At 31.4% G+C, this 17,292-nt stretch overlaps 2 protein-coding genes and 1 non-coding gene across 4 annotated transcripts; 2 read left to right on the plus strand and 1 right to left on the minus strand.

Annotated features, from left to right (window-relative positions):
• The first annotated feature begins 3,614 nt into the window (after positions 1-3,614).
• On the plus strand, positions 3,615-6,771 carry LOC118031327 (sphingolipid delta(4)-desaturase DES1-like). Its single transcript, XM_035035697.2, has 2 exons — positions 3,615-4,026; positions 5,501-6,771. Exons 1-2 carry the CDS (start codon positions 3,862-3,864, stop codon positions 6,329-6,331), a joined length of 996 nt encoding a protein of 331 aa, XP_034891588.1. The 5' UTR covers positions 3,615-3,861; the 3' UTR covers positions 6,332-6,771.
• Positions 6,772-8,697: 1,926 nt separating this feature from the next.
• LOC118031329 (tetraspanin-19) lies at positions 8,698-10,851 on the minus strand. 2 transcript variants are annotated; one of them, XM_035035700.2, is made up of 6 exons: positions 10,379-10,851; positions 9,865-9,964; positions 9,688-9,768; positions 9,491-9,595; positions 9,055-9,139; positions 8,698-8,962 (listed from the first exon to the last, which is right to left on the minus strand). In XM_035035700.2, exons 1-5 carry the CDS (start codon positions 10,543-10,545, stop codon positions 9,065-9,067), a joined length of 528 nt encoding a protein of 175 aa, XP_034891591.1. In that variant the 5' UTR covers positions 10,546-10,851; the 3' UTR covers positions 8,698-8,962; positions 9,055-9,064. The 2 variants fall into 2 exon arrangements, with proteins under 2 accessions (XP_034891591.1, XP_034891590.1); XM_035035699.2 differs by having other exon boundaries at positions 9,055-9,231; positions 10,379-10,834.
• Positions 10,852-14,317: 3,466 nt separating this feature from the next.
• On the plus strand, positions 14,318-14,391 carry TRNAV-UAC (transfer RNA valine (anticodon UAC)). Its single transcript has one exon. It is a non-coding gene; the product is annotated as a tRNA-Val (tRNA).
• The last annotated feature ends 2,901 nt before the right edge of the window (positions 14,392-17,292 follow it).

The following is a 17,292-nucleotide window of genomic DNA, read 5'->3' on the forward strand; positions in this document are numbered from 1 at the left end:
GTTTCAACAAGTAATATTATTGAATTTAATTTAAATACACACACTTAATATGCATGCTAGAATTCTAATATTATATTTTTATTAAAAGAATATTTGTCATAAATTTTTATTTTATATATTTAAACTTGTATAAACACTAAAATTTTTATAAATAACTTTTGTTTAATAGGATAATCTACGCAATCCATATGTATTTTTTCATCACTAGTCTAATAATTTTGATTGCATGAATAATTTTTGCAAATGATCCCACACCTCACTTGCTATGTCATACTTCGCCAGCTGCGTACCTATGAAATGCTCAATGCAATTGTTAATCCAAGTAATAATCTTTGCATTGTTTACTTTTCATGCATTTATCAAAACAACAACTCTCTCTATAGTATTTTTAGGTACCACATAGGTTTCACTGGCATATCCTCACATATTTTTACCATTAAGAAAATTTTGCATTATATAACTCCAATACAAATAGTTCTTTCCATCCAACCTTACACTCATAGACTGAAACAAATCATCTCTTTTAGTAGCCATAATCAACAATCACAGAGAACCAAAATGTAAAAGCAACGAAAAACAAAATATCAAATTACAGAAACTAAACAGATATCTTTTCGAAGTTATATGATTACTCTAAAACAAAAAAATTACATAAACAAAATGCAAATACCAAGTTGCAGAAACTAAAGAGATGATGAAATACCAGATTTGCAGAAACTGAACGAATATTACTTCAAAAAAATATTAACAAAAAATGAGTAGGTTTGCTTACTTGATGTAGTGAATATTCAAGAAATTAAACTAAAATATAAATATTGATAAACTAAGAGTTGGGGTGGTTAAATTTATGATGATGAGAAGTTTGATTTATGACAAAATGAGAGGGAATGATGCTTTTTTTTTCTTGCATTAAAAAAAAAAGAAATTAAAGAGAGGGATAAAAAATCGTAGGTTATAACTTAAATATTACCAATGAATTCATTAACAAATATTAGCGACGGTTATTTTTCTTCAGTAATTTTGTTTATAATATTGACATGTAATATTTTTTGAGGAAATAAAATGGGGTACCTGTCTATTTATTTTTTTTCATTTCCTGATTCTCATATATAATTCTCTCGATATTCACTACATAAAACAATGACGTTATGTTCTTTTAGTAAATATCACTTTAATTTATTGATGGTTTTTTTGTTTTATTTATATTTGATGATTTTATGGCAGTGTTCTTCACTAATTGACATGATTTTATGCTTCACTAATTGACATGTGAAACAATCCCTATACGACCTCGATGAATTTCTAGCAAGAGTTTAAAAGATGTGTCAATTAAACTCCATGCTTCAACTATTATTATCTAAGTGATTCTAGAGAAACAAAAGTCCTGATGTATTTTTTGAATCAAAGAAGTATAATTACCGACTCAAAAAATTATGTTTAAACTTCCACAGATTGAATACTATTTTTTGTTTTATTTTGTTATCAAGACTTTTAATACCACATCATATATATATATATATATATATATACATATATATATGCATTTAATAGAAAATTAAATTGTTGGTTGATACTTAAAAATAGTTTTTTATTGACTCCAACAGCGTGTGACGGTATACTCAAAACTTGAACTTGAGATTTTCTTCACATTTCACAATCTTGCATGATGGAACTTAAACTCTTTGAATTTCATCAAACTTTAAACCCTGTTGACTTTTCATTTTATCAAACTTCTTTTCTAAATGTTTGACTCTGTCTTGATCTGTGTTCTTCATCCCTTTCCCGAGAAGATTAAAAAAAAAAAAAAAAAAAAAACAAGTTTTCTTCATGAATCTTTGATTCTAGAAAGGTCTGGATAACCCACTTCAAAAGTTTGGAAATTTCCCTGTTGATCTTTTCCTAATAAATGTTTGAAAGGTGACTTTTCGATATTCGGCTACGCAGATATTAAAGTGTATTTGAAAATATATTTATTATTATTTTTTATTTGAAAATATATTAAAATAATATATTTTTTTATTTTTTAAAAATTATTTTTTATATTAGTGTATTAAAATATTTAAAAATACAAAAAATAATATTGCTTTAAAATAAAAAAATTAAATATTTTTATTTTTTTAAAATTATTTTTAAATCACAAAAACAAATAAATTTTAAAGTAATTCAAGTCCTGAGATTTTCTACTGCATGGCTTGCAATAATATACTATTAATCTGACTAATCCACAGCAGCATAACTTATCATTTATTGACCAGAAATAACATCTGAAAACTTCATACGCGCTTGATTTCATTAATCACGAAGACATTTTCGTAGATAATTTTCAGATAACGATCCTATATCAAGGGTAGAATTAGCTGCCTTTCATTTGTATAGCAAAAAGAAAATAGTTATATATATAAATAATATATATAACCAATTTAGTAAATTCCATGTTAATTAGGGCTATTTATTAAATAAAAACAGGTAAAATAACGTCACTTGCTTTGAATTTGTTTTTTCATTTTGAGAACCAAGTCTCATTAGGAATTAGAGAGGAACTTTAAGAAAATCTAAATCTTTAATAAATTGTAAACGGTTTAAGGACATCCTTTTTTTTTATAGCACTATAAGTAAAAGGATTTCAAGCTCATTGAAAACAATAGTAAATTTTTAATGTTTGGAGCTCCCATCATTGTGAGATTCGAGCTCTAATCACTTGTTCATAAATATATAATTCAAAATAAATATATTTTAGTATATTAGTACAATCACTTAAGTTTTGATAATAACGTCTGTATGGATTTTTAGTATATTAATAAATATATTTGAGCTATTTGATTTGTGTTTATGGGAGAGTTAGATTTTTTAAAAACACATTAGCTCTAAGGATGATAATGGGTATAAACATGTCGGAGCTATTGTTATTTATACTCTTCATTATGTGTAGAATAAAAAATTTAAATATCAATTAAGTTTTGATTATCCAATGAGTATCTATTATTTATTAATTAATAAAAAATAAAATAGTTAATATTTATATCTTGAAAAATTTATTATACATATTATAATTGCATTAAATTATAAATAATAAAGCCTTAAAAACACGTGATTTATCATTAACAATAGTAAAAATTTTATTATTTTAAAGTATTTCAATAACTATCCTTCTTTGTTTTAATTTAAACATGTATATGTATAATTAATATACATGTTAGAAATCTAATATTATATTTTTATATTGTCATAAATTTTTATTTAATATATTTAAACTTATATAAACACTAATATGTTTATAAATAACTTTTGTTAATACGACAATCTACACAATCTATGTTTATTTTTTTTTATGACTAGTCTAATAATTTTGAAAAACACCCATCGACATTCGTGATGTGCGAGGCACCTAAATTTGTGGCAGAAAAATCTTAAATGATAAAGACAAGCGAGAAGCGCAAAAAAGGAAGCTCACCCTCACGTCAGTGGGTCATGATGTAGGGTAGCGAGAAAAGGAACAGGCGTCCGTGTCCAAAACCGAACATGCTATTGGCTAAGACAGCAGCACTCCTCACGTCCATGCTATTGGCTAATGGCTATATGCTAACGCAGCAAAGTGCTAACACCCCTCCCTACTTCCACCCTGTAAAAACTAGAAACCCCGCAATTTCAGATATTACAGACACCAACGTAGGAAAGGGGGAGAGAGGATAGACTCACATGCATACATCATCATCACCGTCAATCATGCTAACATGCATTTAATTCTCTCCTCTCCTTTCCACCAATTTAAAAATAAGCAAATAATCCAAGGAGCCAAAAAAACATCGAGGAAGAAATAAAGTTCCAGACTTGACAGAGAGAGAGAGAGAGAGAGAGAGAGAGATGGGGATGGGAGAGGAGATGGAGCAGAAGGAGGAGGGGGTCATGGCAACTGACTTCTTTTGGTCTTATACAGATGAACCTCATGCTTCTAGGAGAAGACAGATCCTTTCTCAATACCCTCAAATTAAAGAGCTTTTTGGACCTGATCCTTGGGCTTTTTTTAAGGTTCCCTACTCTTTCTTCCTGTGCATTGTTGTTTTTCCTTTTGGTTTCATTAAATGCGTTTAGATCTAAGATAATGTTGGTGGATTTGTGGGGTTAATCTCGAAAGTTAATGTTGTTTGTTTGTCCGTGTGTTCTGCTTTGATGTTTATGGATGTCAAAGTTGTTAATTTTGTTTGTTCATGTTGTCTTGTACATTCAATTCGTTATAATGGTACCCTTTTTGGTTTCAGATTCAATGGCATTTTATTATTCTTGGGATTTTTCTTTTTGGAGAGAATTGAATCAGGGTGTTTAATGTTTGGCTAGATTTGATGGATACATTTTGTTTTTGGCTCGAATTTCTTTTGCAGCTTGATGTTTTGCAAGTTCTAAAACGAGCACTTGCTTTATTTATGTATGTGCTAAAATATTCTGTTAACATTTGGTTAACAGTGCTTCTTCTTCTTCTTCTTCTTTTTTGTCAATACAGAGATTTCTTTTTGTTTGGATTCGGAATTTTGCATGTCGTAATGATGTAAATTCATAACAAAATATAGGATAGCCTCTCAAATTACCTGGTTATTTTCTTCGGAAATATGAAGCCAAGCATATGTGGCCTCATCGTGTTAATGCTTTTGTTTGCTGATAATTCCCCAGAGCAACTGCTCCTATAGATTTCTTGTTATTTACATGAACATATATTCTTTCATATTTTTGCAATAGCAGAGCTTTGTTTTGCAACTTCTTTCCATAATGCTTTGTGTTAGTTTGACCTGTTTTCCTTTTTATTTTCTGAGAGCACGAGAATGTCAGTTTTTTATTCGTTTATTACTTTTTGTGCATACAATCCAAATGGGTGGAATTACTGGATAATTTCTGATTGAACCATTTAAGCATTGTTTGCTGAACTGGGAATGCATCTGGTTGCCTTTCGGTTTTACATCAAAGAACTAGCTCTGATTTTTAATTGCCTTGTCCTCTAGTTTCTCCAATATTTCTGGATTGACTTTTCATCTTCTTTGGTTTGACATGTTTTGAGGTTCTGAGGGAATCAAACAAGGCATTTCTTCGATCAAAATCATGCAAGGTTTTATATGATTTAACGAGATCTTAAAGTAGACATCACCCTCAAGTTACTTTTCTCCCTTTCCTTTCTACTAGGGAACAAACAATGTGTCTGACATATGCCTTGCAATGCCATTCATTTTTCTTCTGTGGATTGGTTTGATATGTTTTAATACCAAATCCTGCAAAATAAATGAGGAGATAATTAAAACCAATTGTGTTTCTCTATTGCATGATTTCCCATTTAATTTGTACAAGATGAATTTAGAACTGTTGAGCAATTATACATAAAAACATAAACAGTGCTTGGAACCTAGTTTGTTTGCATCAATTATGCACACTATTTTGAGGAAACACTCATAAATGAAAATTGTTTTGGTTACTGTATGCTCTTTACATGGTTCATGATGTTAACATCACGGTGTTGCAGATTACTGTGGTTGTTTCACTCCAGCTTTGGACCGCTACTTTACTTCACGATGCTGGGTGGCTGAAGATGCTGGCAATAGCCTACTTCTTTGGCTCTTTCCTCAACCACAACCTTTTCTTAGCCATCCATGAGCTCTCCCACAATCTCGCCTTCTCAACTCCAGTCTACAACAGGTGTCTTGGTATTTTTGCTAATCTTCCTGTTGGTGTGCCCATGTCAGTAACATTCCAAAAGTATCACCTTGAGCACCACCGCTTTCAAGGAGTCGATGGCATAGATATGGACATCCCAAGCCGTGCCGAAACCCTTCTTGTGACAAATGTCGTCGCAAAATCCATATGGGTCATGCTGCAACTCTTCTTCTATGCTTTGCGACCTCTATTTATCAAACCGAAGCCCCCTGGTTATTGGGAATTCATTAATTTTTCCATCCAGATAGCCCTTGATGCAGCCGTGGTTTATTTTTGGGGCTGGAGATCTTTGGCTTATTTGATCCTTTCCACCTTCGTAGGAGGTGGTATGCACCCAATGGCTGGTCATTTCATCTCAGAACACTATGTCTTCAAGCCAGAGCAAGAGACATATTCTTACTATGGCCCCCTTAATCTTCTGACTTGGCATGTTGGGTACCATAATGAGCACCATGATTTTCCGAGGATTCCAGGGAGCAAGCTTCACAAGGTGAAGGATATTGCACCTGAATATTACGAGGGCTTAGAGTCGTATAAATCTTGGAGCCAGGTCATATACATGTATCTTATGGACAGGACGGTTGGACCCTTCAGCCGGATGAAGAGAAAGGCGCCGGGCACTGCAAAGAAATCTGAATAGCTGCTCCCATCTCCGGTGCATAATCTTCTGTCGAGAGAAAAGAAAAAGGAACTAGCAAAATTTACTATGATAAATTATTCAAAATTGCCGGGAAGTTTGGTTCAAACTGAACTTAGTCCGTGAATTTAATTTTTTATCGTGAACTATTTTTGGTAAAAGACAGGTCTCTTGGTGGGGGACATCAAACCTAAGATATGAGTTATGCACATATATGATCGATGATGAAGGATAGCTCAGTTTGTATTTTTTTAGTTGGGAGATTGGGTACATCTAAGCCTTGGTTATTTAATTTTATTATTGAGCTTTAATTTATGTATTTTTATTATTTAATGAGTTTTAAGTTTAGCTTTGATTCTAATTAGAATTTTATTATTTTTATATGTAATTTTCTGAACATTACAATTTTTTTTAATGTAATGTAAAATTTGCAAGTTGTAGACTTTTCCAACCTCTATTTGATTTTTTTTTTTTTTTTTTTCAATCTTCTCTTCTTTCTTTAGCTTCTTCTTCTTCTTAGATTTTTTTTTTCCTCTTTACTACTTTTAATATCTTTTATAGGCTTAGAATTCTTCTTAAAATTAATTGATCTTTTAGGGCTTATAAAGTAATTCCTTGCCTCCCATGCTCTACACTTAATATGTCAGATTTTGAGCAGCCTTCAGCACCTTGATTCTTCACCTTTTATACTTGGCATCAAACATCTCATAGATTTTGAATAAACTCCCAAGCTTCCAAATGCTTTGTTTCTTACCTTTTATTCATGATAAGAAGGATAATGAAGGTCTTAATTCATTGTGTTATGTCCAATCTATATTCACTAGGATTCAAATAGTATTTGTTCCATTTCACTCTCAATTATATAATGTTTATGGTCACAAACTTAAGATGCAAGATGTATCTTTTCACTAGAATATTTGAGTCATTTATTTATTTTGTATGTAGAGTTTACCATACAAGTAACGAACAATATAAATTTAAAGTTGATTTATTTGAGTATCATGATGTATTTAATGTTAAAGATTATTTCACGATACAAATTAGACTTAAAAAATATCATTTAAAAATTAGTCAACCATCTAAATTGTTATCAATTACCCAGACAAATATTTATACATAAATTACAACATCTTATTAATGATTATTCTTTTAAACCCTTACACTGTTATTCTTATCTTTGTCACAAAATAAAATAACATTAATACTACCTTGAATACACACATTGTTTTTATTAGGGATGATAAGATTCAATGAACCTTATTTTATGACTAGATGACCAGATTTATAGTACTATACTTGGATTATCAAAGAGACAACTCGTTACATGATCATGATACTTGAAAGCATTATTGGAGATGCCTTCAATTTCTCTAAATAAGGTTGAGTTTTGTCAATCGTGAAAGAGTTGGGGAGACACTAAATCTAAGATATAGGTTATGAAATTGCATAATCATCAATGATGGAGGATATCCTAGCTCTTAACTCTTTAGTTGAGAAAGTGAGGATATCCAAGTTCAAGTTATTGATTGTTATTTAGTTTTATTATTGGGTTTTAATTTATATTTTTTTGTTGAACTTTTATTAGTTAGTGAGTTTTAAATCCAAATTTAATTATGATTTGAGCTTTATTATTTAGATGTAACTTTTTTAAGATTATAATTATATTTTGATGAATTAAATTAAATTTATAGAGTTGCAAACTTTTTCAAACCACATTATTTCTCTGCCTCAGCTTTTTATTCTCTTTCTTTGGCTTCTTCTTTCTCTATATTACTTCTTTTAATCTCTTATGTCATGCATTACTTTTTTCTCTCAGGTTTTTGTTTGTTTTTCCAAATCACTTGTGTTTACGAAATGTGTCATGTTTCTAAACTATTATATATTGTTAAAATTAACATAAGGATCTATTTTTTATTAACAAAAAATAGTTTGAGCTACTCAAATTAAAAAAAATAAATTCATGGATTAAGTTTAGTTTGGCTCAAATTCAGTATAATTTTTTTTTTAATTTAGCCAACTTACTATTTTAGATTCCATTCTTGAGGAGTTGGTCTCTTTTACTATAGTTTTAGACTAAAAACCGAGTTGACTATTTATTTAATCTCTTATCACTATTTTTTTGTTTTCTTGTCACCAAACACAATTGAGATACAATCTTATTTGTTGTGAGTTGGATTTCCTTCCGAATTGAATTTGTTTTGATGCTGAAATTATTTTTGTTTCTAGTGCAACCAAGTGCTCATACTGGTAGTTGCAGTCCCTGAGTGCCTGCCTCAATGCTTTGCTTCTTTGGAGCATACAAATAGATTTCAAGTATTATCTTCTGTGTTCTCTGCAACTAAATCTTCTGGGATTTAAACTATTAGAGATGTAGAAATACTCCAACATAGCATTGCAAACAATTTCAAGTGCTGGTGATGCACACCACAGGCTAGGTATTTTGATTAAAAGCTTCTGAGGTGCTGCTCATAATTCTTAGTAACTAGAAAATGCCTGTAGCTTCCATCAATTCCTCTCTCGATCCCAAGCTCTTCCACCGAACCAAAATGGCTGTCTCGACAATGATCCCTGCTCTCGTGCCTCTCTGTATCAAACTGCAGATTGCAATACGGTGGTTTTCCTTCACTTGTTGGCCTGAGAAGAAGGATGAGAAATATATGTTATATGCCTGCTACATCACAAGCTACCAGTAAAAGACCTATAGTTAACTGAAAATGAATCCTTACATTCCATGCATCATTCTTGATCGGAAACCGTGGCTCGCCGACAACGTACGGAGGTGTTTGTGAATGGGGATTGATGAGTGGAAGCCTGGCGGAGGTGTATTCCTCGTCAATGTCATATTTGGATCCATTGTTGGGTCCAAGAGCTCTTAAAGTCATTGCCAATAATATAGAAAATCCCTTCAGACAAGACCCATAAAGGACGTAAATAGTGGGGTGCTAACTGCTAAAAGCCAAGCGTATCTATTTAAAAATCGTGTGCCAAAACAGGATTTTCATCAATGTTCGTTTCCTTTTCCAAAGAGGAAGACGGCCATCAACAAATGGTTAGTCGGGTAATTAAAAGAAATTACTTTCATCAACAAGTTTGCTTCCCGCAACTTGAAAAAACTTCTGAATGGCTCAGTTGAAATATAGAAATCAAACACCAGGAAAGTACCTGAACTAAGATGATGAACATGGCTATCCATTTGAAGAAGTCAAAATTAGATTCCACAAACTCTCTGAAATCATGGAACCTCCCTGTCGGATCCTCAGGTAAATCCTAATAGAACAACTCCAAGTATAAGATGAAAAATACGTAGGGTGTTGATCATGGAAGATAGGAAGTAGGAGGAGGTTCAAAGAGCAGTGCACCTTCTCCCAGTCAGAATTTAGGAGTATATCTGCTGCAACTAATGTTTCCAGTAAGAGAAGTAAGAAGATAATCACCATGTACTATGTTCTATTAAGACCAACAACATTATTTGGTTTCAAAATCTCTGGTTATCATGAAATGTAGTATTTGGATTCACCAGACTTGAAAAAGGATACACAAGAAAGGCAAATCCCATTTGAGCTATCTGCAGAGATATGGCCTAGACATGTAACTAGGCACAGGGCAACACCAATGCTGAGAAAAGCATATATGAACCTGCAATTCTAGAAGAATTGTTAGCTAGTTCCAGAAATTTACATAATTATATAAAAAAAGGTCTTTAATAAGTGCACAAAAAAGGGAAACTTTTTAACAATCATAAATTACAAATTAACTTTTTCTAGCAGTAGTGAGGAGGAACAATTCCTAGATTCATAATCAATTACTCCGCCAAGAAATTGCCAGAGAGCTCCACTCTATATGGCAAGCAGGTGACAGACATGGTGGAAAAGAAGCTTCAGCAAAAAATATCCTTTTCTTCTACGGGGATCTTGTTTCAATTAAGTGCAAAAGCAAGCATCAAAATGGTAGACTAGCTGCTATGGGACAGTACAGTGAAAATATTCGAATGGTGAGAAACCAGACAGACAAAAACATGAGTAAAGAGCATTCTAAAGAGAGAGCCTTTACCATAGGGCAGTAGAATCAAAATCATCAAAAGATGGACTTTCCATGTCTCTCTGCAATACTCTAAGCATCCAAAAACCATAGAGAATCATTGCTATGCCAACAAGTCCCAAAGTCGAATTCACAATTTTCAATATTGACCGCAGACAAGTCCTTGCAACTCTTGCCATTGCTGTAATAGTCTAGAGTCAATACTCCAAGAACTTGCAGGAATTCAAAGCACAAACTCCACTTAAAATTTTAGTAATCAAATGGTAAGGACTGAAGAAATTTTCTTAGAAAAGAAAAACCGGCATAAAATGGTTCAAGCTTTCATGATTTTCTTAGGAAATAAATTCTCACTGGCTATGGAGAACTGGGCCTTCTTTTTCTTAAGTGGTTAAGTAAAAGCAACACACAAAGTTTCAAACTTGGATTTTCTTTCTTCTTTTTCTTATTCAAGTCCTGTAATGTGATATGATCAAGGTGCTTACAGAAAAGAGCCATTATTGACTAATGATAAGGCTAGGAAATTTCTTGGAAACTCTCTGTTTTATAGTATTTGGCTGGACTCACTTTCCAAGTTGGCAAATAGGGACTGGAGTTCTTATTATGTTTGTCGTTATGTATAGCAACTGGACAAAGTTCGTAACTTCGCAGTGAAAAAAACAAGATTAAATTCAATGAAGTTAATGGTTTTGGATCATCGAAATAGAGATGGTTGACATTTTGATTGGATAAATGAAGGCAATTTCATTAGCAAAATCAACTTTGAATCAGGAAATGTTCTTTATATAATATTATTAGTATGTGTTTAGTATTGTGTTTGCTGTTTGAAAAAATAAATTTAAATTTTTTTATAAATTGTATCTTTTTGATAATCAAGATTTAAAGAGAAAGTTCTCAATAATAGAACTATACAAAATTGTGGTGTGTTTTCAAAACTGTGGTCAAGAAAAAACAAGTTGGAACACGGGAACTTAAAGAAAACAAGATATGACTTTGCAATTTTCAGGAACTTAACAAGCAAGAATAGATATGACTTTGCAATTTTCAGGAACTTAACAAGCAAGAATAGTGAGAACTCTGCTTAGCTTCCTGAAGAGTTCTTGATTTCAATAGCAAAATCAACTATGAATCAGGAAATGTTCCTTATACAAGACTATTAGTATGTGTTTAGTACTGTGGTTGTGTTTGAAAAAGTATATTTAAGTTTTTTAACAAATTGTAGCTTTTTGGTAATTAAGGTTTAGAGAGACAGTTTTCAATAATAGAACTATGCAAAATTGTGACGTGCTTTCAAAACTGTGATCAAGACATAACACAGTTTCAACCACATCTCACCGTACTGTCAAAGAATTTTGGAACACGGGAACTTAAAGAAAACAAGCTAAACAGCTATCAATAGATATGACTTTGCGATTTTCAGGAACTTAACAAGCAAGAACAGTGAGAACTCTGCATAGCTTCCTGAAGAGTTCTTGATTTCTTCAATCTGAATTCCACCACATTGACAATCTAATTGAATAAAACATTCAAAGTGGAGTGATAAACACCATGGATCCTGCTATTTATTTCCTTCCAAACAATTTAAACATATGCAAAAGAAGAAATCCTGAGAAGTTCTACAGATAGAAAGCACCATTTTTTAAGATTTCTGCTTTTCCCATTCGAACTCGCACAACAAATTACCAATCTGTCTGTAAATGCCTCATTCCTGCTGAAGGCATTCCATAAATTTTTGGTAAATTGACAGGTGAAGAATATGTGGCCAACATCTTTTGGATGGGCATTACAAAACATGCAAGTAGGATCGAGACTTCTCCCCAGATGAACTTGTCTGACCTCTGTAGTGAGCCTGTTTAGTACAGCAAGCCAACAGATAAACTGTCCGAGGAGCATTTTCCTCCTTTTTGATAAGGACAAGCCATTAACCTCAAAGCAACACAAATATGCATGTATATTAAAAACAATTAGACTTTCCTTATCAAAGTGCATATATTCATATGATAGATATACAAGTTTAAGGCATGTCTGCCCCCTGAAGACATTTCTATTGAAGAAAACGCACGCCTACATAAAATCTGAAGACAAAACAAAATGCATGCAGAGATGCACCTATCAATCATAATCAAGAACATATCTTGAACAAGCTATCAATTAATCCAACCGAACCTGCAAAGGAGTTTCAAATTCCGAACCTGAAGTTCATCAAGCCTTTGTAATAATACATCATTAACATTCTGATCAATCAAACATTATTATCCTTTTCTCTTTGACGAAATGAATCAAATTTCATTCGCTAGTAAAAGAACAGCAGGATTCAATCACTGCTATAGAGCATGAAACAACAAATACAATCAACAGTTATATGAAATCAGATCAGATCCCAATTTTAGCAAATATCAGACAAGAGAATGCCTCACAGAAGTTATTCAAGATAAAGGAATTCTGCAATCTATTTTTTAGATTAACAATAAAATGGACAGTTCAATATCAACAAAAGATATTTGAATCTTTCCATCTTAAGTTCCTTTATATCCAAATGAAGTAAAGACAAGCACATTATGAGATTCTCTATAACATAAAGTGAAAGGATTTATTCTGTGAATTCTGTTTGGCCCATGTGAACTATTGATTCTTAATCTCCAATTTGTCTATCAATGTGACAGTTCTTCTCACCTTCAAATCAAAATGTTTTAACAAAATGGAAGTCAAGAAACAAGTCATTCATGCATTCATTAGCTTGTTTGCGAAGAACACATGCAGGGACAACAGCTCTGCCTCTTTCAAATTTCTCTATCCTTAAATGACAATCCTGTTCAAAATCTTTAACAAGGCTATAAGACTGTGCTTAATGGGATAAAAGCAGGATTAATTCTCAGGATTTAAAACCACAAAAATCATTATCATACCTATCATCATGCATAAATTCGAGCAAAATCATCCAACTATTAACATTATCCGTCATACACTAACACATATCCACCGAACATGGTCTTCCCTTTTTCTCATCAACAAAAATAGGGGTAAAAAGCTTCATAATGCAAAACTACATCCTAAGATTTCAAGAAATCCTACACAGCACTAGAAAATAAACACAACTTAAAACCCATAACATAAAACTACTTCAAAAAAAAAAAAAAACATAAACATATTGCCGTCAACCAGCACCCGGAAGAATATGAAATGCAATCATTCAAGCTTCCAAGCTGATCAGTTTAGAGTGAGAGTCAGAGCCAGAGCCAGATTTTAAGTTTCCTTAGACCTAGCTGGAGGGGTCGTCTTGAGCAATTCAGCAATGTTATCAGAAATCTCTTTGATGGCAGCCTCAATTTCCTCCACGTCAACTGTAACTTCCCGCATAAATTGTGCCAGTTCTCGGAGAATCGCAGCTTCACTTTGAGCCTCATTTTCTGTCTCTGCATATGTTGATACTGAAGAATAACTTTCAGCTATCCCACCTTAAGTTTTTCTTTCGGACCATTCTTCCTCTGTGCTAGGTGTCGTAGGGTAAATCTTAGGAACTGTCATATTCTGTGAGGATTTGGTGATAAATTTGTTAGGTTTGCAGGGCATATATATATATATATATATATAAAATAGTAAGAGGCTCACCAGATGGTTGCTAGTGGTGTACCAGTGAACCTTTCTGTTCCTTACAATATCTTATCGATCATCCAAAGTGGCTACATCCATTGTTACAACCACATCAAATCTTGATATCCCAAGAACATGTCTAGGCAACACATGCATGATTTTGAGCTGTAGATTATCACAGAGACTTCAAATTATAGTTTAAAATTTTATAAGCTTATCAAAGGCATGCAGTATGTGCGTGTGTGTATATAGATACTCGCAACAATTCATGGCCTTGCATTATGGTTGCAAATGACCATAACAGCAGAGGAGAGTTGCTTGTTATTATATATGATCCATAATAAAAGAAATCGTGGCAGAGAGGTTGCTGTGGTGTAGTGGTTATCACGTTAGTCTTACACACTAAAGGTCCCCAGGTTCGATCCTGGGCAGCAACACTCCTTTTTATTATATATATATATATATATATTTTTTTTTTATACATTTACTAACTTAAATATCCAAACCAGAAAAATTCTTACAATTTCATCGATGTCATAGAAAAAATGCATGGTAAAGATGGCAGATTGAACTTGAATGCATAAATGTAACACGTTGGAGAGTAGTTAATCGCTTGTTAGATCGATTCAGTCCTCATCCAAGTATACCATGCACCAGTAACAAAAATCAATATTAATTAAAAGATCAAATTTCTCCCAAGATTATTAAGCTTCTAAAGTCAAGCTTTAAGAGTGATTTTTTTTTTCAAAAAAAAAAAATACATTAGACTCAAGTTAATTGTTATTTTCTGTTAAAGAACATTCTAACAATTTAACTTTGCATAAAAGATGTAAAACGATAGTAGTAACCTTGATTAATCAAAAAATGACTAATGCACAATAATTGAAGGAGAATAAGTGTGAAGGTTTTTGTAAGGAAAATACAGTAAATTAATTCTTTCAATCCACAATAATTGATCCAAGTAAATCTTATAAATTTGAGTTAATATTTTAAATTCATAGCTCGTTAAATTACAGATCCAAGTTCAATTAAAAAAATTTATTTTTTAATTAATTTAATATTAAAAAATAAAATTGAAAAAAAGATCCCAAATGCAAATTAAAAACTTAACTTACCAAAGAAAAAAAATAGCAATAAAAAATGAGCATCAAATATGAAAAAAATTAAAAAATAAGGAGGGTAAAATTAAAAGGAAAAGAAATTAAAAAACAATCTTAAATAAAAAAACAGAAATAAAAATAATAGAGATCAAATCTAATAGACTAAAAATTAAATAATGATGAAATTAAAAATAAAATAAAATTTGAGAGATTAATTAAAATAAAAAGGAATAAAAAAGGAACTATTTTGTGTCCGAACTATTTTGTGTGTACCTCAACTAATTTTACGAGTCTTAAAATTAATAATTATATAAGTCTTTAAGGATTAAAAATAAAAAGAAATAAAAAAGGAGGGACAAAATCAAATTAAAAATATCTCGAAGGATTGATTTGTAAATTTGGAGGCTTGGTGTGGATTTTTAGATGGAAAGAGAAAAGAAAAGAAAAGAAAAAAGATGGTTTCACGGCATTGAAGATTCATTGACCATGCATGACAATAAAAATGAAAAGAAGGCCAAGACAAATCAAATAACACGATGAAATAATAGTTTTGATTATTAAAGTCAATCGCATATGCTGCTTGAAGACGGCAAAGTAATCGTAAGCAGTTTTTTAAAATTTTTATTTATTGAAGTACAATATTACCCAAGGCTAAGAAATTATTACAAAAAAAAATACATGTTTTGAAATGACGAATAAGCTCTTTAATTAGGCTTTTAAAAATTTAATTACAAAGGCAATAGAGTCATTATATTATAGCAAAAAAGTGAAATATAAAAAAAGCTTAAATGTTTTTTTTTTTTAAAAGGTAATAAAGTAATTTTATTGTATAAATGAATAAAATGAAAAGATTATTTTACCCTTTCAAAGGCAATAGCTCATTGTGATTTTTTGTAAGGGCAAAATCATCAATTCATTATTATATTCCACATTAAATCAAAATATATGTTCAATATTTGTCTCACATGTTTTAGCCTTTTCTTTTAATATGCTTTCACTATTTTTATACGTTCATGCAGGAGCAAGTAACGTGATTCGATACATGAACCACGCCATATTCAGAATCGTTGATCATTTTGAGCAATGATTTAATTTACGAAATCTTCCAATTAATCCCTAAAAGGAAATCTGCAGGAGGAAGCCAGCACAGAAGAACCTTAACGCAGATGGATATGTCAAAAGAAAGCGAAAGGAGATTCCCCGTATGTTGAAGCACCTTCATATTGAAGGTATCTTGATGCTTGCCTCTATGTCATTTTCAACATGCCTTCATGCTTTTACACCTGTTTTTTAGTTTGATTTGGTTTTTATTAAAAAAAAATTCAAATCAAATTTACATTTTAAAAAAAATTAAAACAGGTTAAAAAATTTCAGTTCGATTCTATTATTTTAAAACAAAAACTTAATTAATTAGTTTTTGTTTGGTTGTAATTGAATTTGATTATTTTTTATTAAAAAAATTATTTTATTTTTTAGGTTTTTTTTTTTTGTAATTTGTAATGGATTTAGTTTCGGTTTAACTCGGTTTAATGGGTTTGGTTCAATTTTTTCCGTTTGGTTTTTTTATCAATTTAAGTTTAGTTTTTTTATTTCAGATTTATAAAACTGAATCGAACTAGCTGATTTTTTAAAATATTTTAATAGATTTAATTAGTTTTCTTTTCATAATTTATTTTTTTTTATTTTTTTTTTCTAATTTTCTCAGTTTACTTGTCTCTACTGCCGACCCTATGCTTTCCCAGCGATATCGACCATAATTATCAGGCTGCGACTTCTTTGGGAAGACAATACATTTGTTCCCCAACTATCACCAAACTCTCAAATTGCTACGCCAACAAAAAATATTTCCAATTGGATCCTCCATCCATCGAATAGACTAGCATTACCCAAATAACTCGTCATCAAAGATTTGTACAAAAAATGATGTCACTTTAATACAAAATCTTTCTCTTTTTTTATGATCTTAAGGTACTGATAAGAGGTTGATCAAGTAATGTATGGTAGAATGGGGACTTAATTGAATTTTTTTTGGATTCGATTGAGAATTGAATGATAATTTAGGTGCCATGTTGTATGGATGCTCTTATCAATGTGTAATAAAGTGATAAACTAATAGTTGTGTTTGCTTTTATGATGATCAAAGAACAAAGCTCAATCGTGTGGATTTTCAAGATAGCTTGAAATTGTAACTTTGATTAGAAAGATCGAATTCCCCTTGTAAAATATTTTTTTAAAAAA

This window comes from Populus alba, chromosome 11 (assembly GCF_005239225.2).
Source record: "Populus alba chromosome 11, ASM523922v2, whole genome shotgun sequence".
NCBI classification, from domain to species: Eukaryota; Viridiplantae; Streptophyta; class Magnoliopsida; order Malpighiales; family Salicaceae; genus Populus; species Populus alba.